The following is a 25,288-nucleotide window of genomic DNA, read 5'->3' as shown; positions in this document are numbered from 1 at the left end:
GAGGAGGTTACTAGGGAAGTTGACAAAGGAAAGGCTATATATGATGTCTACTTGGACTTTAGCAAGGGCTTTGACAAGGTCCCACATGGGGGGGTTAGTCAGAAAGGTTCAGATGCTAGGTATTCATGGTGAAGTAGTGAACTGGATTCGACAATGGCTGAATGGGAGAAGCCAGAGAGTAGTGATGAATGATTGCTTTTCAGACTGGAAGTCTGTGACTATGGCATGGCTCTGAGATTGGTGCCGGGACTATTGTTGTTTGTCATCTATATCAATGATCTGGATGATAATGTAGTAAATTGAACCAGTAAGTTTCCAGATGACACTAAGATTGGAGGAGTTGTGGACAGTGAGAAGGTTTTCAAAGCTTCCAGAGGGATCTGGACCAGCTAAAAAAATGGGCTGGAAAATGGCAGATGGAATTTAATGCAGATAAGTGTGAGGTGTTGCATTTTGGAAGGACAAACCAAGAAAGGATGTACATGGGGAATAGTAGGACATTGAGGAGTGCAGTAGAAGAGAGGGACCTGGGAATACAGATACATAATTCTCTGAAAGTGATATCACAGGTAGATAGGGTTGTAAAGAGAACTTTTGGCACATTGGCCTTCATAAATCAAAGTATTGAGTATAGGAGTTGGGATATTATTGTAAACTTCTATAACAGTGGTTCTCAACCTTTTTCTTTCCACTCACATACCACTTTAAGTATTCCCTATGCCATAGGTGCTCTGTGATATGTGAGTGGAAAGAAAAAGGTTGAAAACCACTGTTTTAATCGTACCTAATTGACTCGTTATGTGCACAATTTCATAACTCCAAAGGAAATGGGCCAATGACAATTTTTCTCAAGCAAAATATTTCAGTAACAAATGGGTCTAGAACAGTGATTCTCAACCTTCCCTTCCCTCTCACATCCCACCTTAAGCAACCTCTTACTAATCACAGAGCACCGATGGGATAGGGAATACTTAAAGTAGTATGTGAGTGGAAAGAAAAAGGTTGAGAACCACTAGGTTAGAACTTTAGTCCCTGGAGCATAGAGGAATGAGGGGAGATTTGATTGAGGTATTTAAAATTATGAGGGGGATAGACAGAGGAAACGTAAATAAGCTTTTTCCTCAGAGGACAGTGAGATACAAACCAGAGGATGTGGGTTAAGAGAGAAAGGAGAAAGGTTCAGGGGGAACATGAAAAGGAACTTCACACAGAAAGTGGTTGGAGCATGGAACGAGCTGCCAGCTGAAGTGAATGCGGGCTCATTTTTAACACAAAAAACATTTGTTCAGGTACATGGTTGGGAGAGATATTGAGGGCTATGGACTGGGTGCAGGTCAGTGGAGCTAGACAAAAAAAAATGGTTTGGCACAGACTAGAAGGGCCGAAGGGGCCTGTTTCTGTGCTGTAGTGTTCTATGGTTCTAAATTCTACACTAACCATGCCACCCAATGTCTAGCTAATTTTTTCTCTCTGTATTGCTTTTTTTTTAAATTGCCTTCTGTTGTATTTTGAAAAGCTTCCCACTAAATTTTGCAATACTCTTTGTCCTCCCTTTTGTTTTTATGCTGTTTCTGACCTCCCTTGCCAACTTCAGTTACTTCACCCTCCCTTTTAGAATTCTTCTTTTGTGTGATAAAATAATCCTGCATCTCCCAAATTACTCTACCATCCTCCCTGCTGGGTTCCCCTTCCAATCAACTTTGACCAGCTCCTCTCTCGTGCCTCCACAGTTCATTTTACTCAACCGTAACACTGACACATCTGTTTTCAGCTTCTCCCTCCCAAAATGCAGGGAAAATTCAATCACATTGTGATCACTAACTCCTCAGGGTGCCTTTACCTTCAGCTCTCTAATCAAATCTGGTTCATTGCACAGCCCCAAATCCAGAATCACCTTTCCCCACTGGGCTTAACCACAAACTGTTCAAGAAAGATATCTCAATGGAATTCCAAATTCCTTTGCTTGGGATCCAGTGTCAACCTGATTTTCCCTATTGACCTGGATATTGAACTCCCCCATCACCACAAGAATCAGGCAGAATTTATTGTCTTGAACAAGTCACAAAATTCATTGTTTTGTGGCAGTATCACAGTGTAAGCATTTATCTGAGCCACCTCTACAACAATAAATAAAAATACTGCACGAAAAGTTAAAGGAAGCCAGTGACTTTGGTTCATTGATTATTCAGGAATCTGATGGCAGCGGGGAAGAAGCTGTCCTTGTGCCACTGAGGGCTCATCTTTAGACTCCTTATTCCCAATGGTAGCAGAGTGAAGAGGGCATGGGCTGGGTGGTGGGGGTCCTTAAGGATAGAAGCTGCTTTTTTAACAAACTGCCTCTTGTAGATGTCCTCGACGGAGTGAAGTCTGGTGCCCGTGATGTCACAGGCTGAGTTAACAACCCTCTGGAGATTTTTCTTGTCCTGAGTGTTGGCACCTCCGTACCAGACAATGCAGGCGAGTGGTGACCCTACTTTGTCCCGGTGAAATCCCTGGGAATTTAGGACCTCCCAAGCTTTTCACACCACAATCCAAATTCCCAGGAATGTGCCCTCCTCAGCAATTTAGGGGGATGGGTCCACCCTCCAACCAAAGACATGTTATGCGCTCACAGAAATGAGTAAGTTCACCCCACAACCGTCCATTTGTCGTTCACCCACCCGCTTGCTAGCTCCTTCCCTCCCCTTCCCCATCAACCACTGGCCCACGCACCTGCCCCCCCCCGCCCCACGCTTCAGCACGTCGCGACGGCAGCACAATGTGGGGTGAATGGCTGACTTAATTTCCCATAATACAGCTGGAATGGCTTTGGGAAATCCAGCTATGTGAGAGATTATGGTTAATGAGGACGGCCATTCATCCCGCATCATGCTGCCGTTGCGATGTGCCGAAGCATCCCGCTGTTTCAGGAAGTAGGTGTTTTTTTCATTTTAATCACCTATGTGATGCAACTTGCAAGCACTGACATCACGAGGTTTTCCCTGCTTAGCCATTTGCCTTTTCACACCACAGGGTCCGGGAAAATTTCCCAAGGCTGCAGCCCTACCTACACGGTAGAGCTATGGATCTATTTAAAATTCCCGGAGTGACTTTTTCACACCACAGATTCATGAGAGGGTTTCCAGGAAAATTTCCCAAGATTCTTCATTTTACACCGTGGTGCAACCAGCCAGGATGCTCTCCACGGTACACCTGTATACATTTTCGAGAGTCTTCGGTGATATACTGAATCTCCTCAAACACCTCACAAAGTATAGCCGCTGGTGAGCCTTCTTCACGATTGCATCAACATGGAGGCTCCAGGACAGATCCTCGGAGATGTTGACACCCAGGAATTTTAAGTTCTTGACTCTCTCCATTGCCTTTCTGATATATCTTCTCCAACTCCTGTTGTAATGTGTACCCCACATCCTAGCTGCAATTTGAATGTCCGTATGTAAAACCCATCAGCATCTTTTCACCCTTGCAGTTTCTCAGCCCTACCCACTAGGCTTCCAGATCCTCTGACCCAAAATCCGTTCTTGCTAAGGATTTGATTTCATTTTATACCAACAGAGCTGCCCACCACTTCCGCCCACCTGCATGTCTTTCTGATCGGACGTGTTTCCTTGGATTATGTAGCACTAAGCCGTGATCCTCATTCAGCCACCTCTCTGTTATGCTCACAACACCGAACCTGCTCTTTGGGTTCATCGACCTCACCTCGTACACTGCATGCATTTAACACAACATTGTCAGTGATGTGTAAATCACCCTTCTTCTCACATTTGTCTCTGTGTGGCCACCTCCTGTAACCTCCGTAGCCCTGGCTGACCTGGTCTGCTGCTTCTCTTGATTGACTCCTCCTGCTGAGGAGAGGCACAACCTATCTGTTATCATGATGTTCAAAGTGGGTTCACTGCTTGTTACTTGAGAACCAAACCAAAACCAGAGACCTGGGAAGAGTCGACTCCGAGTCCACCATAACTGCCCTGTCTCCTGGTTCTCCCCCATGGGGAGTCTGCCCAACAGTTGCAGCCTCCAAACACCATATCCCTAGCACAACCGCGATGGACTACTTTGTGGCGCAACTCCCTGGGGAGGTAGGGCAGGGCTGCAGTCCGAGCCCCGCTGCCGAGCGGGAGGCAGCACCAGGCCCACTAGCCCCCGTGCTGCATCTTCACCACATTGGTGTTCCTGGAGACCCTCCAGCACCCGAGGTGTGGAATCTCCACTCCGGGGTAGAACAGTCATGGTTTTTCCTGCCCTCACCCTCCTTGTATCAGGACTTTGTCCCAGTGAGCCCGAGCTGAGTGACCTCTGCAGCCTGCAGACAATGTGTACCCACATTCTGGAATTCAGCGTGGTGGGTAAAGTCATTGCCTCACAGCTCTGACCGTAGGCTGGATAGAGCCTTGCACGCTCTCCCTTCCACATCCCAAGAACAGGTCAGTTGGCTGCCATGTGTTGCCCAGGTATGCTGGTGAGGGGTGGGGAAATGGGGTGAACGCAGGATTGGGGTAGGTGGATGGTTGATGGTCAGCATGGATTCAATGGGCTGATGGTTCTATCTCTCTATAGGTCCATTCACTGGAGAGGAGGCCTTGCCAGAGACAGTGTGGCATCACTGCCTGGGCTTAATGCAGGGCATCCTGAACCAGCTCCCTGTAGGTGGGGATGAGGGCTCCTACTCTGTGAAACACCAGAACCACGTCAGCATGAAGAGTTTGCTCTTGTCTGCTCCAGAAAGTGATTGAGCAGAGGACAGGAAGGGGAACATAAACTTTGAGGGGTTTGCAGCGGACGCCACGTGAACTTGTTAGGGCATCTGGATCCCAGTCACTGGCCACTTACTGATGGATTTGTCTGTGACCCCTTTGCTTTCCTCTTGCCTCCAAACACTTCACCCCTGATGGGCTTCAGAACCTCCTTCATGAAGGACCTTGTTCTCCCTCTGCAGGGACAATCTAGAGCTTGCTGATTCTTGCAGCTGCCCAGCTGTAACTGAGATGAGAAATGTATGAGAAGGGGGCCTAGGAAGCCTTAGATCCTTAGGGGATCCAGGTCTCTGGACTGGGACAAGAATGCCAAATCAATGTGCAAACACCTTTGAACACAAGTCAATCAGGCAGTGGTTGGCACGAATGATTTCCAGACACTAAGGGACAAGGACTTGATGGAGACTGTGAGATGGTTCCCTGTGCAGACCATCCAGGTCATCTGGCGGAACGCCTCATCACCAGAGCTCACCAAAAAGCACCAGGGCATGGCCTGGCAGGTGGTGTGAGGAACCTTCCCAGTCAAATTCTTCATGTACAACTGGAATATCACCCACAACACACATTGGCCCCAAGACGAATGTGATGTAAAGGAAGCTGTCCCCCACCTCTATGAAAACTGAATTTCTGTGGAGAAGGATGTCATGGTTCCTCCCCAGCATCAGCATGACCGAGGAAGCTGATGCCCTAATCCAGACTACTCCAGATTCAAAACCAGGTGGGCTTTTTTGATCAGGGAAGAGGAGCATCACAGAGCATTTCCCAATGTTCTTTGCAGGTAATAAATCAATCAGTTAATGATGAGAAGGATGTCTGCTAACTAATCCATGCACAGGGAAGTTGATAGTTCACGCTGAGGATGCTCTCTGTAACTTCCTTGTGCATACATATTGCCGAAGGGTTCTGTGGGCCCACTCCCTCAGGCCCCATCGATCCGGAACCTCCTTACCAGCCATCTCCTTCTCCCTGCCTCGCCTTCACGCCGGATCCTGCAAACCTGACTCTCGAATATCATTTTCAGAGGCACGGCTTGTTGACATTGGCTGCCATGGCAACAAGAGGCAGGAGGTATTGGGTTGCAGTCACATCTTTCGCCGGGGAGCTAACAGTAATCTGTGAGCAGGCTGTGGCAGGCAACCACCTCCCCAGAGCCCACGACAACCCATGACTGTCTTTCACTGAATCAATAGCAATGTTAGATGAAGAGACGGGAACTTTCTTTCTGCCTCCTTCCTTGAATACTGGATTCACTTGCAGGAACCAGTTCAGAAGTGATGAGACTTAGCATATTTACAGTCACCTCTTTACAATCCCCACGATAGTGAACACACTGGATACGTTCCATGCTAACTTCCTCCTAATGTGCCTTTGACCCAGCGTCTATGTTAGGCATTCCAGCTTGTGCTTGGAACACAGTACCCACCTCACCCATTTAAGATGCCACTTGCATCTTAAACCCTCCAGTGTCTCTGTCCATTACCTACCATTGTCTCTGTGCCCATCTCATGTGTCTGGCATCCTGAGATCAACCTGCGTCAAAGGGAACTGGTGATCCCTGGGATCACCCTATGCCACACATCTGGAACAATCTATGGGATCTTTTTTGCCATTCTTGCCTGTGACTGGATTATCAATTCCTACACCAATGTCAGCTCCTCACATGACCCAGCTTAGTCACACATCCCTGACTCAGCTGTGTTCACAGGTTCCTGACCCAACCGTGTACACAGGTTCCTGACCCAGTTGTTTTCACACATCCCTGACCCAGCTGTGTTCACATTTCTCTGACCTGTGGGATGGATGTCACATGATGCTTTAGGGTTAGGACATGCAGCTAACTCTCCTGGGAAAACTGTAAAAAGTTAGACTAAGTAATGTTTTAACTGATTAAATTTGTCTAAAGTATGTTTAAACATCTACACCACAGTACTAGATGTCACCAAAAAAAGAACAAACTGCCGCTGCTGGATCTGCAGCCCGTCACGATGAGAAAACAAGGAAAGAAATGGAGCCTACCATTGGAGAGAAGCAGGGAGCCAGCACTCAGTCTGATCCCAGGGAGAGTGATCCTCTTGATGGCCCCTCTCTCGTCCTTGGTCTCCTGCAGCGACGGAAAGATGGTGTCAAAGAAGAGGAAACTGGAAGTGACGTGGACAACAGAGACCTTCAGCAACACAGACAGAAGAAGACTCAGGCAGTGAAGAAGATGAAGATGCAGAAGGAGAAGAAGAGGAGAGAAAGAGGAAAAAAAACAACTAGAACTGTAGCATCTAAATTTAAATCTAAGGTTAAAGACATATCAAATAATGAACTGTGGGCAAATGTAAAGGGAGAAATAAGTAAAGGTCTTGAGGTTGTTAATAAAATGAAGAAAAAATTAAATAAGATAGAAGGGTCAATTAAAAGAATGCAGGAAGATATTCAGCATTCAGTAGAGGATTGAGTTACTATTATTGAAGACGCTCTACTGCTTTAACTACAGAGAACAAGAAATTACAGCAAATAGTGGATGTTGTAAAATTTTAGTAGGAAAGCCAATATTAAGTTTGTGGGTCTTAAAGAAGAAGTGGAAAAGCAAGATATGATTGACTTTCTCCTGGAATGGTTTCCTGAAACACTGGATGCTGAACATTTTGACTGTACTATAGAGATTGAAAGAGGACATTGAGCACTCAGACCCAAACCGTCTCCAAATCAAAATCCACGATCTATATTAATTAAATTTTTCTGATACCAAGATAAAGAGAAGATTTTTTTTTTATCTCTGGTAGCTGCGTGGGTGAAATCAACAGGGGTTCCATCAGGTAGACACAGCAGGATTCAGAAAGGGCAAGTCTTGTTTGACAAACTTCCTGGATTTCTTTGAGGATATAATGGGTGCGGTAGATAGAGGGGAACAGATTGATGTTGCATATTTGAATTTCCAAAGGACATTTGATAAGGTATCACACAAGAGACTTATCAATAAGATATAGATGAATGGAGTTGGGGGAAGTATATTGGTGTGGATTGAGGACTGGTTAACTGACGGAAGGCAGAGAGACGGAATAAATGGGAGTTTTTCTGATTGGCAGACATTGGTAAGTGGGGTGCCACAGGGGTTGGTGCTGGGCCCGCAGCTCTTTGCCATTTATATTGATGAATTGGAAGAGGGGACAATATAGTGTAACCAAGTTTGCAGATGACACTAAATTGAGTGGAAAAGCAAATTCTACAGAGGATGTGGAGAGGCTGCAGAAGGAAATGGTTAAGTAGGTGAGTGGGAAAGGGTCTGGCAGATGGAGTATAATATTAGTAAATGTGAGGTCATCCACTTTAATAGGAAAAATAGAAGAGCAGATTATTACTTAAATGCTGTAGTGCAGAAGGACACTACAGCATTTAAGTAATAATCACAAAATGTTGGATTGCAGGTACAACAGGTTATTAAGAAGGCAAATGGAATGTTGGCCTTCATCGCGAGAGGAATTGAATTCAACAGCAGGGAGGTCATGCTGCAACTATACAAGGTACCGGTGAGGCTGCACCTGGAATACTGTGTACAATTCTGGTCTCCATACATGAGGAAGGATATACTGGCCTTGGAGGCAGTCCAGAGGAGGTTCACTAGGTTGATCCTGGAGATGAGGGGGTTGACCTACAAGGAGAGACTAAATCATCTGGGGATTATACTCACTCAAATTCAAAAGAATGAGAGAAAATCTCATAGAAACATACAAAATTATGAAAGGGATAGATGCCTCTAAGACCAGAACTAGGGGACATAGCCTCAAGATTCAGGGGAGTAGAGTCTCGTGATGGAGTAGTGGCTGGTCGGGTGGAAACAGTCCTCTCCAGAGAAAAGGAAAAAAAAGTGTTAAAAAGCAGAGCTCAATAAACATAAAATACAGGAAGAGAAAGAGAAAGTTACAGAGAAGAGACAGAAGTTTGTACCCAAAAGAGAAAATGTAAGAATAACAGAGAAAAGGAAAGAAGGAAAATCACTGGAGAAGAAAGAAGAAGGCCTTACCTGCACATCGAAGCAGAGTGCCACCGTGGAGAGGAGCAGCCGATCTCCGGTGTTGGTGAGTCCCAAGAGGGAGCGGTGTCCTCCCAACCGGTGGACTCCAAAAATGGCTCTTAGAGCCAAGAAGAAGTGTGGAACTGCGCATGCACAAAGAGTTGCACACGCACAGTGCGCAAGTAAAAGAAAAAGTTATCGCCGACGGGAGGGGGACTCAGCTGAGGAGTGGCCAGCTGAGAGACGCCCAGGATCGGGGTGTTTGGCTGGGGGAAGTAAACAAGAAAGAAGAAAAGAAGAGTGGTGAGAAAGAGAATGAAGGGCTGGAAGAGGCTGAGTGGCAACAGGGCGACCGACAGGGGGAGGCCCAGCAGCAGGTTGACCTGCAGCGGGAGGGCCAACAACGGGTTGACCTGCAGCAGGAGGCCCAACAATAGGAGACACAGCAGCTGGAGGCCCAGAAAGGATACAGAAGCAGCTCACCAGAGAAGGATGAAGATACACAGATACAGAGAAGAGAAGAAAATTACACAGACATAGATAAAGACACAGAAGAAGAGGAGAAAGAAGACCAAGAATTTCAAAGGAAAGAAGAACATAAAATAGAAGGACAAAATTTAGATAAAGTCTTTTTTGAAGAACAAATTAGGTCATTAAAAGAATGGCTATCATTAGAATTTAGTTCAATCAAAAGAAAAATGAAAAGAGCTGAAGACAGAATGCAAAGCTTAGAGTTGGTCATGACTGAAATAGGAAAAAGAGTAGAAAATGTGGAGGAATGAGAAGCTGCTGTAGAAATGGAGATAAATGATTTAAGAGGGAAGTTGGAAGAGAGCAGAAAAAAAATTAAAGAGACACAAGATTTATTGTCACAAAAAATTAACGTTTTGGAAAACTACAGTAGGCGAAACAACATAAAAATAGTTAGCCTGAAAGAAGGTAAAGAAGGGTTAGATATGAAGGAATTTATAAAAAGATGGATCCCGAAGGTGCTGGGAATAACAGACTCACATGAAGAAATAGAAATCAAAAGGGTGCATAGAGCACTAATACCGAAACTGCCACCACATCAAAACCTGAGATCCGTATTGGTAAAATTTCTGATATACGACTAGAGAAAACATACTGGAGAAGGGAAGAAAGAAGGTTGGAGAAGACAATAAGCTGTTGAAATATAAGGGACAAAAAATATTTTTTTACCCAGACATAAACTTCGAACTTTTAAAGAAGAAGAAGGAATTCAACACGGCGAAAACAATCTTATGGAAGAAAGGGTATAACGTGATATTAAGACATCCAGCAGTACTCAAAGTATTCATTCCTGGGGAACGGAATAAACTGTTCTCGGACCCAAAGAATGCCCGAGAATTTGCTGAACATTTGCAGGACAGGAGAAGAGAGGAGGAGGAGTGACAAGAAGGAAGACTGGCAAGAAAATATACAAAAATATGTAAAAATATAAAGTAAAGATAATGTATATATAAAGATTTAAAGATGGATAAGAGGAAGGGAAGAAGGAAAAAAGAGAGAGCTTTGTTATAAGTATAGGAAAATAGTGTTCTCTGGGGGGGGCTGGGGGTTGGAGAATAATGGTCACTGCAAAATTGGTTGACGCTTACGAGTAAGTTCGCAAACCGAATGGAAAGTGGAGTTGTGGTTGCGGTCAAGGGACAGGAGGCAATCCAAGGAGGGGAGGTTCATTTGGGGCTAAAGGGTTATTGCTTGTCGGGATTGTTGGGATATTTCATGTCTTAAATGCGTTGTCATATATTGAGATTAAAAAGGAAAACAAAAAACAGTAATGGAAAAAAAGGGGATGGAGGTGGTGAAGAGGCGGAAAAGTGAAAATAAAGATATAAGATGGCTACGTTGGACCATATGACTATAAACATTAATGGAATATATAACCAAGTTTAAGTGTATCCCATTGGGGAAAAAAAAAATCACATATAATTTAAAAGACAAAGTCACAATGATTGAAAAAACCTGGGAACCATGTATGGAACGTAACAGAAAGAGCAGGCCTAGGACCACCATCATCTAAAATGATAAAAAGATAAACACGATCAGATTTAATGCGAATAAGTAGATGATACGTCTTTTTTGTTTGTATTCCTTTTGTATAAAGATATTGTTTTATTACATTTTATATATCCAATATCTACTGTTTTTGGAGGGGGGTGGGATGGGGGAAAAAAAAGAGAAAATGTTAGTGTGAATATTTAAAGAGATAAATCTGTAAATATATTGGTTGATATGGTTCATAGTGTGATAAATAAAGAATTACAAAAAAAAAGATTCAGGGGAGTAGATTTAAGATGGAAATGAGGAAAAACTGTTTTTCCCAGAGAGTAGTGAATCTGTGGAATTCTCTGCCCAGGGAAGTGGTTGAGGCTACTTCATTAAGGTTCAGTTAGATGGATTTTGACATAAAAAAGGAATTAAAGGATATGGGGAATATTGAATGGCGGAGCAGGCTCGATGGGCTGGATGGCCGACTCCTGCTCCTATTTCTTATGTTCTTATGCCAGGAGGCCCACTTGAGTATCAAGGTGCTAAAATTCTATTTTATCCTGATATAAGTGCAGACTTATCAAAAAGAAAATTCAATCTGGTTAAAAGATACAGGTTTGTTGTGCGGCATCCTGCAACTTTGAAGATCTTCAGACTAGGTAAAGGAAATAAGCTATTTTTGAGCTACGTGGAAGCAGAGGAGATTGCACAAAGTCTTCCAATTGTTCAGAGGGAGTGAAGAGAGTGAAGATTTATGAATTCTGTGATTCTAATGGACTAATGTTTTGGCAGTTTGTTACTATGACGTGTAAATCAAGACACCTTATATTGACCACTTTTCTCTTTACTACTGACTTTTTTATTGTATTGTATGCTTTTTTTATTTGAATTAAATTTAGATTTATGATTTAAAGGATTTTAAGTAAAAATACCAGAGGGTTGGGGAAAAAAGGTGGTTCTGATTTCTATTGTATCACGTAGGGAATTGTGACTCTAGTCATGGCTCATAAAATAGAGAGAGGTGGTGTTGGATTATATTATTACAATGGGGGGGGGGGAGATTTCTTGATATATATATAGTTATATGTATTGTAATAAGTATATTTTGAAGATATTCCTTTTTCTTCCTTCTTTTTTCTATCTTTTTATCTGAATTGCTGGAGGAGAGGTATGTAAGTTGAGAGTCATGGGAGGAAGAGTTAACTAGTAAGATGAGTAATATAGTTAAATTTGTAAATTATAATGTTAATGGTTTAAACGGGCTCATGAAGAGGAAAAGAGTATTAACATAACTTAAGAAGAAGGGTGTAGATGTAGCCTTGTGGCAAGAAACTCACTTAACTGAAAAAGAACATTTAAAATTAAAGAGAAATTGGGTTGGATATGAAGTGGCTTCTTCTTTTAATTCTAAGGCAAGAGGTGTGGCTATTTTGGTTAAAAAGAATATTCCTATTAAAACACAATATGTCGTGACAGATCCTGCTGGATTGATATGTGATGGTACACTCAAATATTTTCAGAATTATGGATACTTCTAAATCTGTATGCAGCAAATATAGATGGTACCTTTTTGAATCTAGTAGAAGTACAAGATAATCTTTTCTTTGGAGGAGATTTTAAATTTTGCATGGACCCAGTTTTAGATAGAACTACAAAAGGAGTAGTAAAAACTAAAGCACCAAAAGCAACTCTGGTTTTAATGAGAGATTTGAATTTGATATAGGATTGGAAAAAGTTCCTCCCAAAGAAATAGATTACTTTTTATTTGAATAGACATGATTCTTATTCTAGAATTCACTTATATTTAACATCTGTACAAATACAAGGGAGAATATTGGATGTTGAATACAAAACGAGGATATTATCGGATCATTCACCATTGTTAATGACTATAATAATGCCAGACAAGGAAAAATTGGTATATAGATGGAGATTGAACTCAACATTATTAAAAAGGAAAGATTTTTTTGATTTTATTCGAAGACATATTCACTTGTGATACAAATCTGAACTTGGTGAATGATAAATTTGTAATATGGGATGCCTTGAAAACTTATCTGAGGGGCCAAATTATAAGCTTCACTACAAAAATTAAGAACTATATGAAAGAAGTAGATCAGTTGGAGCAAGAAATAAAAATATTGGAAAAATATTTTCAGAAGCGAAGCTCATAAGATAAGCGTAGGCAATTGATTAATTAAAAAACTACAATATAACACATTACAAATTTACAGAACTGAAAAAAAACAATTACAAGAATAAACAGATATTATGAATTGGGTGAATGAGCGCATAAAGCACTTGCATGGTTATTGAAATCTGAGCAGGTCTCAGGCACAATTAATGCAGTAAAAATGATTTCAATGCTATTAATTATAAACCTCAAGAAATAAATTAAACTTTTAAAAACTTTTATTCTCAATTATATAGCTCAGAATCTTTAAAAGATTATAGTAAAATAGATAGATATTTATTGAGAATAAATATAACATTAGACTTGGAAGAACAAATAGAAATTACACAATTAGAAGAAAAGGAAGCAATAAGTTCATTACAAACTAACAAATCTCTGAGGGAGGATTGTTTTCCACCTGAATTTTACAAAGAATTCAAAGATTAATTGATTCCTATTTTTATGGAAATGCTGGATCAAGCATCAAGAACCTATACTCTTCCAGATTCTTTTTCAACAGAGATCATCATTATGATACCAAAAAAGATAGAGATCCTTTGAAGCCCTCTTCAATAATTTCATTATTGAATGCAAATTTTAAAATATTGGCTAAAATTTTGGTGAACCATTACTAAATTATTGCCTAAATTAATAAACATGGACTAGACAGGATTTGTTAAAAAGAGACAGTCGGCAGATGATGTATCCATATTAATTAGTATTATGCATTCAGCACAAAAGAGGAAAGATTTAAGTGTAGCAGTGGAATTGGATGTGGAAAAGGCTTTCGATAGATTAGAATGGGACTTTTTGTTTAAAATATTAGGTAAATTTGGGTTTGGACAAATTTTTATAAATTGGATCAGGTATTATATAAAAATCCTAATGTGAAAGTAGTAACTAACAGACAAATTTGTGATTCATTTTATCTAGTGAGATTTAGTGGATGAGGGTGTCCTTTAACCCCAGCTTTGTTTATTTTAGTTATAGAGCCACTGGCTGAAATAATTGTGAGTGATTTAGATTGGTTGGTCATGAGGAGTATAAAATTAGTTTATTCACAGACGATGTTTTGATCTATTTGACTGTAAATGTAAATTACATTTAAATTTGGAAGAAAAAGGTAAGATTTCATGTTATAATGTAAATTGGGCTAAAAGTGAAGTTATGACCCTTAGACAAGGAGATTATAATTTTTATAAATTGAATTATTTACCATTGCTTAAAAAATTGAAGAAGATTTGAAAAAATGGAACACTTTGCCAATAACATTAGTAAGGTTAAGATTGTATTAAGATGAATATCTTTCGGAGGAGTCACGAGATGGAGTAGTGGCCGGTAGGAGAATACCAGCCCTCTCCAGAAAAGAAGAAAAAAGTGAAGAAAAAGCAAAGCCCCAAACACACAAATCACAACAAATAAAAAATAAAGGTGTGGAGAAAATGGCACCTAAGAAAGAAAAACCAAAAACAATGGGAAGAAAATAAGAAGGAAAGACGCCGGAAGAGAAAGGTGAAGGCCTTACCTGCATGAAAAAGCAGAGACCCATTGTTGAAAGAGGAATCCGCTCCCCGAGGTTAGTGGAGACCCCACAGGGTCGTGACCCACTGACAGCAGGACGGCAAAAATGGCTCACTGAGCCAAACAGAGGTGCGCAACTGCATATGCACGAGGAATCATGCATGCACGATGCACACAACAAGGAGAACACCAACAGGAGGGGGGACCAGCTGTGGAGTGAAACTCCACAGCACGAACAGCTGAGAGATGCCCAACTGCAGGGCTCCCAGCTGGAAGATAAAGAATGCAACGGGAATGGGAGGGGTGAGAAAGAAAAAAGGAAGCAAGAGACACAACAGATAACCAGCCCAGAAGAAGAGGACCAACATCAAGAAACCAAGGAAAAAAAATACCCAACAAACTGAGACAAGCAGCTCAATAAGAAAGTCAGAAGAGACACAGATACAAGGAAGAGAAATAGAAGACACAAACCCAAGAGCAGACACAGAAGAAGAAGAAGAAGAAAAAGAAGAAGAAGAAGAACACCAAGCTCTGCACACAGGAATATGAGGTAAAATGAATGGGCAATACATAGATTTTTTTAAAATTTCAAGAACAAATGAAAGCATTAAAAGAATGGTTGACACTAGAATTTAGTGAAATGAAAAGTAAAGAAGAAAAAGTGAGTAGAATAGAGCTGGTCATAACAGATGCAGGGAAAGGATTAGAAAATGTGGTAGAACATGTAATGGCGGTAGAAATGAAAATGAACGACTTAAAAAGAAAATTGGAAGAAAGTGACAAAAAAGTTAAAGAAGCACAGGAGTTGTTAGCTCAGAAGATGGATATAATGGAAAACTATAGTAGGCAAAACAATATAAAGATAGTGGGCCTTAAGGGAGATGAAGGCGGCAAAGATATGAAAAAATTTATAAAAGAATGGATCCCAAAAGTCCTGGGAATGCCAGAAATGCAGGAAGGAATGGAAATAGAAAGGGAATACAGAACATTAGCCCCGAAACCACAGTCACAACAAAAACTAAGATCCGTTTTAGTAAAATTTCTGAGATATACGACAAGAGAAAATATATTGGAGAAGGCAATGAATAAAATTAGAGAAGACAAAAACCCACTGGAATACAAAGGTCTAAAAAAAAAGTTTCTACCCAGACATAAGTTTTGAGCTCCTAAAGAAGAGGAAGGAATTTAACACAGCAAAATTGATCCTATGGAAAAAAGGCCATAAATTTATGTTAAGATATCCAGCGGTGCTTAAAATAGTTATCCCAGGGCAGCAAAACAGACTGTTCTCGGATCCGGAGAAAGCATGAGAATTTGCAGAACGCCTGCAAGACAGAAAGAGAGATGAAGAGATGTAACAAGAACAAAGAATGATGACAAACTACATATAAAGATGTAAAAATAATGTATAAGTAAGAACTAAAGGAGGGAAGAAAAAGAGGAGGGGTTAAAAAAATAAATAAAAATAAAAAGAAGGGGAACTTTGTTGTAATGTGAAGATAAAAGTCTTTTCTGGAGGGCGTTGGGTGGGAGAGAATAACAATTACTGCGAAATCAGTTGACACTTGCGAACGGGTTTGTAGTCCGAATGGAGAGGGGAGTTGTGGTTGCCCAGCAAGGGATAAGGGGTGACTCAGAGAGGGGGTTAAGGGAATTTTAGATGTGGGAATGGTTGAGATATTTTATATTTTAGAAGTGTTGTCATACAGTGCGTTCAAAAAAGAAAACTGAGAAATGAAAATGGGGAAAAGGGGAAAAGTGGTGGTGAGGAAGCGGAAATGAGATGTAAACAGAGTATGAGATGGCCATGTTCAACTATATGACTATAAATATTAATGGAATACATAACCAAATCAAAAGGAAGAGGCTATTACATTTACTGAAAAAAGAAAAAAATACATATAGCATTCATGCAGGAAACGCATCTAACTGAAGTGGAACACAATAAATTAAGGAGAGACTGGGTAGGGCATGTAACAGCAGCATTATATAACAAAAGCCAGAGGAGTAGCTATATTAATCAATTAAAATGTAGCAATCAAAATAGAGGATGAAATAATAGATCCTGCAGGGAGATATGTAATGTTAAAATGTCAGATATATTCAGAACTTTGGAATTTGTTCAATATATATGCACCTAATGAAGAGGATCAAAAGTTTACGCAAGATATTTTTTTGAAGATTGTAGATACGCAGGGGAATATGTTGATAGGAGGGAACTTTAACCTTAATTTGGATTCAAAGATGGATAAAACTGGACAAAAGACTAGCTGAAAGAACAAAGTAGCCAAATTTATGGTTAAATCAATGCAGGAAATGCAACTTTTGGATATATGGAGGAGACAACACCCAAAGGAGAAGGAATACTCATGTTATTCGAGTAGACATAAAACATACTCAAGGATTGACCTGTTCCAGTTGTCAGCCCATATCCAAGGGAGAGTTAGGAAAATGGAATATAAAGCTAGATTGTCATCTGATCACTCACCCCTGTTATTAGCAATAGAACTGGAGGACATTCCACCAAGAACATATAGATGGAGATTAAACTCCATGCTACTTAAAAGACAAGATTTTAGAGAATTTATTGAGCACCAAATTAAAATGTACTTTGAAATAAATACAGAATCAGTGAAAGACAAATTTATATTATGGGATGCAAAGAAAGCCTTCATCAGAGGACAGATAATAAGTTATGTAACTAAGATGAAAAGGACTACAATCGGGAAATAGAACAGCTGGAAATGGAAATAGTAAGTACAGAAAAAGAACTACCAACAAGGGAAGATACAACAAAAAGAAGAGAATTGACGGACAAAAAAAAAATACAAAACACTACAAACGTATAAGGTGCAGAAGAACCTAATGAAAATAAAGCATAACTATTACGAGCTAGGAGAAAAAATGCACAAAATACTAGCTTGGCAGCTTAAAACAGAACAAGCTAAAAGAACGGTATTGGCATCAAAGAAAAAGGACAAACAAATTACATATAACCCAACAGAGATCAATGAAACTTTAAAGAATTCTACGAGCAATTATACCGAACTGAGAATGAAGGGAAAGAAGACAAAATAGATGAGTTTCTAGCTAAAATTGAACTACCTAAATTGCAAGAAGAGGAGCAAAACAAATTGATAAACCGATTTGAAATAGAGGAAATACAAGATATATTAAAAAAGCTACTGAACAATAAAATGCCTGGGGAAGATGGACTCCCAATAGAATTCTATAAAACATTTAAAGAGTTACTAGTTTCTCCTCTCCTGGAAGTAATGAACCAGATAGAAAAAACAGAAAACTTGCCAGATTCATGTAAAACAGCAATAATTACAGTCATACCAAAGACGGGGAAAGATCCACTAACACCAGCATCGTATAGACCAATATTTCTATTTAACTCAGATTATAAGATAATAGCAAACTATTAGCAAACAGATTCCCCGACTGTGTACCAAAAATAGTAAAACTAGATCAAATTAGATTATTAAGAAAAGACGAACAACGGACAATGTTTGTAAGTTAATTAACCTAATCCATGCAGTACAAGGAAATAAGATGCCAACAGTGGCTGTTGCTTTAGATGCAGTTTAGATGCAGGGTAGAATGGAATTATTTATTCAAAGTATTACAGAGGTTCAACCTACCAGAGAAATATATTAATTGGATTAAAGCATTATATAAGGGTCCAATGGCGAAGGTGACAGTAAATGGATATATATCAAACCAATTTAAATGAAGCAGGTCAACTAGGTAGGGATGTTCACTATATCCCTCACTGTTCACTTTAGCAATAGAACCATTGGCAGAACTGAAAAGAACAGAAAATAAAATAAAAGGGATAAAAATAAAAGAGAAGGAATATAAAATCAGTATATTTGTAGATGACATCATAGTATATTTAACAGAACCAGAATTATCAATAAAAAAGTTACATAAGAAATTGAAGGAATATGGAGAAATATTGGGGTACAAAATCACGGAAATAAAAGTGAAGCGATGCCAATGAATAATGCAGATTTCACAAAGTTTAAAAAAGAATCACCATTTTAATGGTAAACACAAGCAATCCGATGCCTAGATATTAGACTAGATAATAATCTAGGCCATCTATACAAAATAAATTATCAGCCATTAATGAAGAAATTACAGGACGACTTAGAACATTGGAAAGATTTACCACTAACACTAATAGGAAGGGTAAATTGCATTAAAATGAATATCTTCCCAAGGATACAATACCTATTTCAATCGTTACCAATTCCCTTAACAAAGAAATTCTTCAATGAGCTAAAGAAAATAATAAGGAAATTCTTATGGAAAGAGGACAAACCGAGGATACCGCTAGATAAATTAACAGAATGGTACAAACAAGGTGGTTTGCAGCTACCAAACTTTAAGAATTATCATAAAGGAGCACAATTAAGATAACTATCAGATTTTTATCAAACAAGGGAAAAACCAGTTTGGACCAGGATAGAGCTAGATAAAATCGGGCAGAAGGTACCAGAACATATACTTTATAAGTGGGATGAAAAACTGGTGCAATATAGAAGTTCACCAGTACTGCACCATCTGCTCAACATTTGGAAGAAGATTCACATAGAAAGGCAAAAAACAAATTACCAACTACCAAAATTATTATTGACACAAAATCAATTAATCCCTTTCACAATAGATAACCTTTCCTTTAGAGAATGGGAGAGAAAAGGGATTAAAACAATAGAAAATTGTTTTTTGGGAAATAATTTATTATCATTTGAACAAATGAAGTACAAATACGGAATAACTCAAGGTACAATGTTTGCATACCACCAACTGAAAACCTACTTAAAGGACAAATTGAGAAGCAGGCTGAGGTTACCAGAAGGAAGCAGCTTTGAATATGTGATTACAGACACAATGATAATTAAAAGATTTATAACAAACATGTTCATCAAGCTGCAAGAGAAAGAAAATGATGAAATAAGCTATAAACCCAAACAAAAGTGGGAACAAGATCTAAACATAAAGAAAAAAAAAATGAAATATGGGAAAAGCTATGCTCCAGAACTATGAGAAATATAATAAATACGAGGTTACGCATGATACAATATAATTGGTTACACAGGCTATATACCATGCCCCAGAAGTTAAATAAATGGGATCCAACAGTATCAGATAGATGTTTTCGCTCTAAGAAGGAAACAGGAACAACAGTACATGCAATTTGGGCATGAGAGAAAGTGAAAAAAATTTGGGAAGATCTAAATCAGGTATTAAATAAAATCACAAAAAGCAACATACCAAAAAATCCAGACATCTTTCTTCTAAGTAATACAAGAAGTAAAGAATTAGGCCTCAAACTGGATGAAGCGCAAAAAATATTTATTATGATAGCCTTAGCTGTAGCAAAAAATGTATAATGTCAACTTGGAAATCAGAAGAGAGCCTGAGAGTACAGCAATGGTACATAGAAATGTATAAATGTATTCCATTGGAAAAAATAACATATAATTTAAAAAATAAAGTCACATTATTTGAACAAATTTGGGAACCGTACATGGAACACAACAGAAAGGGCCTACCGCAGACCACTAAAATGATAGAATGAGAAGATGAAATGAACTGATCCAGTGTGTAAAAGTATATGACACAATTTTCTTGTTTATTTTCATTGTGTGTTGATATTGTTTAATGGGTTTATTGTATTGTATATGTTGAACATTTAATGGGTTTGGAGGGGGGTGGGAAGGAGGGACGGAGGGAAAGGAGGGGGAAAAAGGGAGTAAATGACACTATATTCAAGAGGGAAATGTTTGTGTGTACTTTGATTAATATGGTTCATAGTGTGGAAAATAAAAAAAATGTTAAAAAGATGAATATCTTTCCGCAGATACAATCATTTTCAAACTTTACCTATATGGTTACCACAAAAGTTATTTCAAGAATTAAATAAGCATATAATAGAATTTCTTTGGAAAGATAAAATGTCAAGAGTATCTCTAGTTGGATATACGAATTGTAAGGTTGCAACTTCGTAACTCTCAGAATTATTATCAAGTGGCTCAATTGAAGTTTCTTACTTCTTTATTTGAGGGATCATGAAAACCGACATGGATCAAAATAGGAGAGAACTCAGCAGAGGACTTTATTTATACATGCGATTCAAAGTTAATAACTCGTGTGAAGGAGGCACCTTTGCTTAAGCATTTGATTACCATTTAGAAAAAGATAAATAATTGAATTGCAACAAAAGGAAGTAAAACACCTTGGTTCAGAACAATCTTAGACCTTTACTAAAGGTTTTTTTTAAATATTTTGGTGTGTAAGTTGACCGGCAGATGGGTCAACTCTCACCCCGCCGCCTTTTTTAGCCTCATTTTAATGGTTTTATGTTATATCCAGCATATGTCAATCCCCATTTTTTGGGGTGACCGGGCCTCCCGGTAACAACCCAAAATTTGCTAAACAGCCCAATCACAAGTAACAAAACTGTAAATTAAGTAAGTAAAAAAAACACCTCGGCCTACCGGGCAGCAGCGGTGACAACCCACGGAGTTGGAGCAGCAACATCGTGCGCCTGGTGGGAGCAGGAACCTCAGCCTACCAGGCAGCAGCAGAGACAATGACCTCAGGGTCCCAGGAAGGAGTGGTTATAGCGGCACCCAGTGGAGGGGAGGTGCTTCCAGCATCGACTTATACACCAAATCAGCATCAATCTGTGTTTTTTTTGGTGAATTTAAGGTCTCAAAAGTATATCTGGCATATAAGTCAACCCCCTTTTTGAGAAATTTTTTAGGGTTTCATGACTTGACTTATATGCCGCTGATCTCGCCTCAAACCGTGCATCTTGGCGCCTCACAGTTTGGCGGGCAGCAACCTCCTTTGAAGAAGACCGCAGAGCCCACCTCAACCAACCAATTTTCCCCTGCAACCGCTGCAACCGTGTCTGCCTGTCCCGCATCGGACTTGTCAGCCACAAACGAGCCTGCAGCTGACGTGGACTTTTACCCCCTCCATAAATCTTCGTCCGCAAAGCCAAGCCAAAGAAGAAAGAATAGTATTAAAAATGTAGAAGATTGTTATGAACAAGGTCAATTGATGTTATTTCAACAGTTAAGAAATAAATGTGGAATGACACGAAATGCACATTTTTGCTATCTTCAACTGAGAGGATATTTGCGGGAAAAATTAGATCCAACAATGTATTTGCCAGCTTGTAGTGAGTTGGAGGTTTTTATCAGGGAGAGGTTCTACTAAGAAATTGATTTCTGCCATAAATATTTTATTAAAAATGGAATACATAAATCAAGACAGAAATGGCAGGTTGATTTAAACATCACAACTGATGTGAAAAGATGGGCAGAACAGTCAAGACTGACAAATATTATAAATGTTAGATACTGTTTAGTTCAATATAATTATTTACATCAATTATATTTAACACTGCAAAAATTGCACAAAATGAAATCGGACTTATCCAATAAATGTTTTAGATGTGGTGAAACGATAAGAACCTTTCTGCACTCGACTTGGTCATGTTCTGAAGATAGAACTTTCTGGATGGATTTAGAAAAGTTTTTGGAACAGATTACTGGGATTGTTATTTCACAAAATCCAGATTTATTTTTGTTAGGGAATTTAGGAAGAACAAAACCTGAATTAAAACTATCACTTTATTAAGACAAATGTATTAAAATAGCCGTTGTGGTGGCAAGGAAGTGTATGGCAGTGACTTGGAAAAAAGATGTGCATTTGGATGGAAAGATGGTGTTCGGAAATTCAAAGTTATATATGCTTGGAGAAAATTACATATAATTTGAGAAATAAATATTCAACTTTTGTTTAAATTTGGAGCCTGTATATGCAAAGTTTAGGGATAAATATGTAAAAATTTAATTCAGTCTCTTAAGATCTGTAATAATCTTCCTAAAGTTATTTAATATAAATACTGTAAGATTCCAGGGTGTGAACCAACCCTTTGTGCAATCCAGATTGAAACTACTTTTTCTTTGCTGTTCTTACTCTTATACAATTCTTTTATATTGAGATATTGTATCTCTTATCATAATTATCTTTACACTAGTTGGGGGATAAGAGGGAGAGGAAGGGGGGTGAGGGTGAGGGGTTACTACCATGTGGTCATTGTAACTTTCAAGCTTCATTAAGAATTGACTCTGTATAATTGTAATTACAAGGATGAAAACTATTCAAACAAGAAAAAACACATCCCTGACCCACCTGTGTTCCCACATCCCTGACCCAGCTGTGTTCACATATCCCTGACCCAGCTGTGTTCACACATTCCCTGACTCAGCTGTGTTCTCACATTCCTCAACCCAGTGTGTTCATACATCCCTGTCCCAGCTGTGTTCCCACATTCCTCAACCCAGCTGTGTTCACATATCCCTGACCCAGCTGTGTTCACACATCCCTGACCCAGCTGTGTTCACATATCCCTGACCCAGCTGTGTTCACACATCCCTGACCCAGCTGTATTCACACATCCCTGACCCAGCTGTGTTCACATATCCCTCAATCCAGCTGTGTTCTGTTAGGTCTGCTTTGTTCATGAATGAGTGAGTCAAACACCAGACTGAGTCGAAATCAAGGTTCTTTGTTCTTTATTGCCGGATTGTAACACTTGCAACTAACAGTGTTGGAGAAGGCGCATTCTGCCGTTATCAGCAAGTGGTGTTTTTTTATACCTCAGGATACGTACTTAGTAAATTATCATACCATTACATTGTCCAATGAATAAGCTGTTGCTACCCTTCTCTGTTAGTCTGCTGCACATCATTCTTGTTAGTGCCAAGCTTATCTTGAGTGTACAAGGTCACATCTGCATTCTGTTACTCCTTAGTACTGGGTGACTCCTTCTCCGGTCCCATCTCATGATGTTTTTACCTTAATTGCTGAGATCGATCTCAGCAATTTTTCACGCCTCCTGTGACGTGAGAAAGTCCCGCTCCGTAGCATGTAGAGCTTGATATTTTGGAGGCAGCTCATCGCGGTTGGCAAAGGCTCTCTCAATGGTCCTCGTTGACCAACGTTCGAATGCATGGAATATAACAACAGCCACAAGTGATAAAAATGGATACAGAAATGAACAATCCTAGGAAAAGTTGTCCCAACATTGTGCCCCATTTCCCAAACACTCCATGTAACCAGGACAAAACAGGGTTAGAGACTCCAGATTGGGCTTTTAATTCCTTCGCCAATGCCTTAAGTTTTGTCAGCCCCTTAGTGAGTGACCCATCTGGCCCTGTGTTATTAGAGACAGAAGTGCAGCATAGATCGAACTGGAAGGTGCTATCCTTGTCTTTATCTATCTTCAGAATAACTACTCTGTTGACTTATTTGGCATCCCATCAGTAGGAATGCCCATAGGCCCCTCGGCCTTGTCCACATGAGTCTCATCAATTTTTCCAAGACTGGCTACTTGCTGTTTTGCCTTGGAACAAAAGGCGAAATGATGCCAATTATTATCCCCTGGTTTGTCAATTCTTACCGACCTATCTGTTACGGCGGTAACAGTGTATGGTCCAGACCACCTAATTTCAGTCCAATGTACTTTCCCTGGTTTACGGATATACACCAGGTCTCCCTCCTTCACTGGAACTCCTTCAGTGTCCGGGTTCTCCTTATTTGCATTCGCCACCTGGTGTGAGACTAAAGCAACCATATTACCCAGCATCTGCATATAATGGTCCAGTTCCACTTCCCTTTCTTCCCACAACTTTACCCAGGCTGGATCAGTTTTTGGACCGGGCATGGGTCGACCCGTTAGAATCCCGTGTGGTGACAGGAAGGTATCTTTGGCCTTCTCTTGTTAGTACATCAGTACTAATGGCAATGCCTCGACCCAATTCAACCTGGTCCCACCCAAAACCTTTCCTAATTTGGATTTTTATCGTCCTGTTTGCCCTTTCTACTAGCCCCTGGCTCTCAGGCCTATAGACACTACCAAAACGGTGTTTGATCCCTAAGTATTCTTCAACCTGTCGGATCAGCTGATTCTTAAAGTGGGACCCATTATCAGAGCATATTCTGCTGGGGACCCCGTAGCGGGGTATCAACTCTCGCGTCAGCCAGCCTATTACACTATCCGCATCCTCCCTCTTCATTGGGACAGCCTCCACCCACCGTGAGAACCTATCCATCGCCACCAAGAGATATCGGTATCCTTCCTTTGTCCTAAGGTCAGTACCCATATCTGTATAGTCAATATAGATCTCTTTCCATGGGGCTGTCGGTACTGGAAATCGTAAAAGCGGGTGGGGTAAGGTGATCCTTTGGTTATGCCCATTGCAGATAGCACATTCAGCTCTAAAGTTGTCAATGTGCTCGCGTAAGTGGGGATTCCACCAATGTTGTTTAAGCGTATTATAAGTTTTGGTGGCGCTAATGTGAGTTGGCCCATGTGCTTCTTCAAATATTAACGGAAGTAATTGGCGGGGGGCAAATATCGTACCTATTGGGGAGCGCCAGACATGTACTGTCCAATTGTCATATATGATCTCCTGTCGTGTAGCACCGCGTTTCATCCATTCCTCTTTCTCACTTGGGCTAGCTATTTCCTGTATTTCTATCAGGTGCTCAATATTCGGTGGGGGTCCCTCTCCCTCCTTTGTGTTTTCTAGGGAATGGCCTGCCACCTTAATTAGGCTCAGAGCCCGGGGAAGCATGACCACCCTGACCAGTCTCCGTAAAACCAGATCATGACGGACGTTTTGTCCGGCAGCAGTCCGTAAGTCCCTTCTTATCCAGCCTGGTGCTTCAATATGGACTGCACTCCAAGCATACGCAGAGTCAGTATAAATGTTAACCGTTTTACCTTCG

General features: G+C 40.1%; 1 protein-coding gene across 1 annotated transcript in view; it reads left to right on the top strand.

Moving 5' to 3' along the window:
- ccdc32 (coiled-coil domain containing 32) overlaps window positions 1-10,864 on the top strand; it is a 56,859-nt gene extending 45,995 nt beyond the window's left edge. Inside the window, exons 5-6 of the mRNA XM_069917263.1 lie at window positions 4,561-5,535; window positions 6,685-10,864. Coding sequence (XP_069773364.1) covers window positions 4,561-4,736 — 176 coding nt within the window. The 3' untranslated portion in view covers window positions 4,737-5,535; window positions 6,685-10,864. The remainder of the gene's footprint in view (window positions 1-4,560; window positions 5,536-6,684) is intronic.
- Window positions 10,865-25,288: the final 14,424 nt, after the last annotated feature.

This window comes from Narcine bancroftii, chromosome 2 (genome assembly GCF_036971445.1).
Source record: "Narcine bancroftii isolate sNarBan1 chromosome 2, sNarBan1.hap1, whole genome shotgun sequence".
Classification (NCBI taxonomy): Eukaryota; Metazoa; Chordata; class Chondrichthyes; order Torpediniformes; family Narcinidae; genus Narcine; species Narcine bancroftii.
The sequence above is the reverse complement of the archived record's forward strand: the minus strand, read 5'-3'. Positions and strand labels throughout refer to the sequence as shown.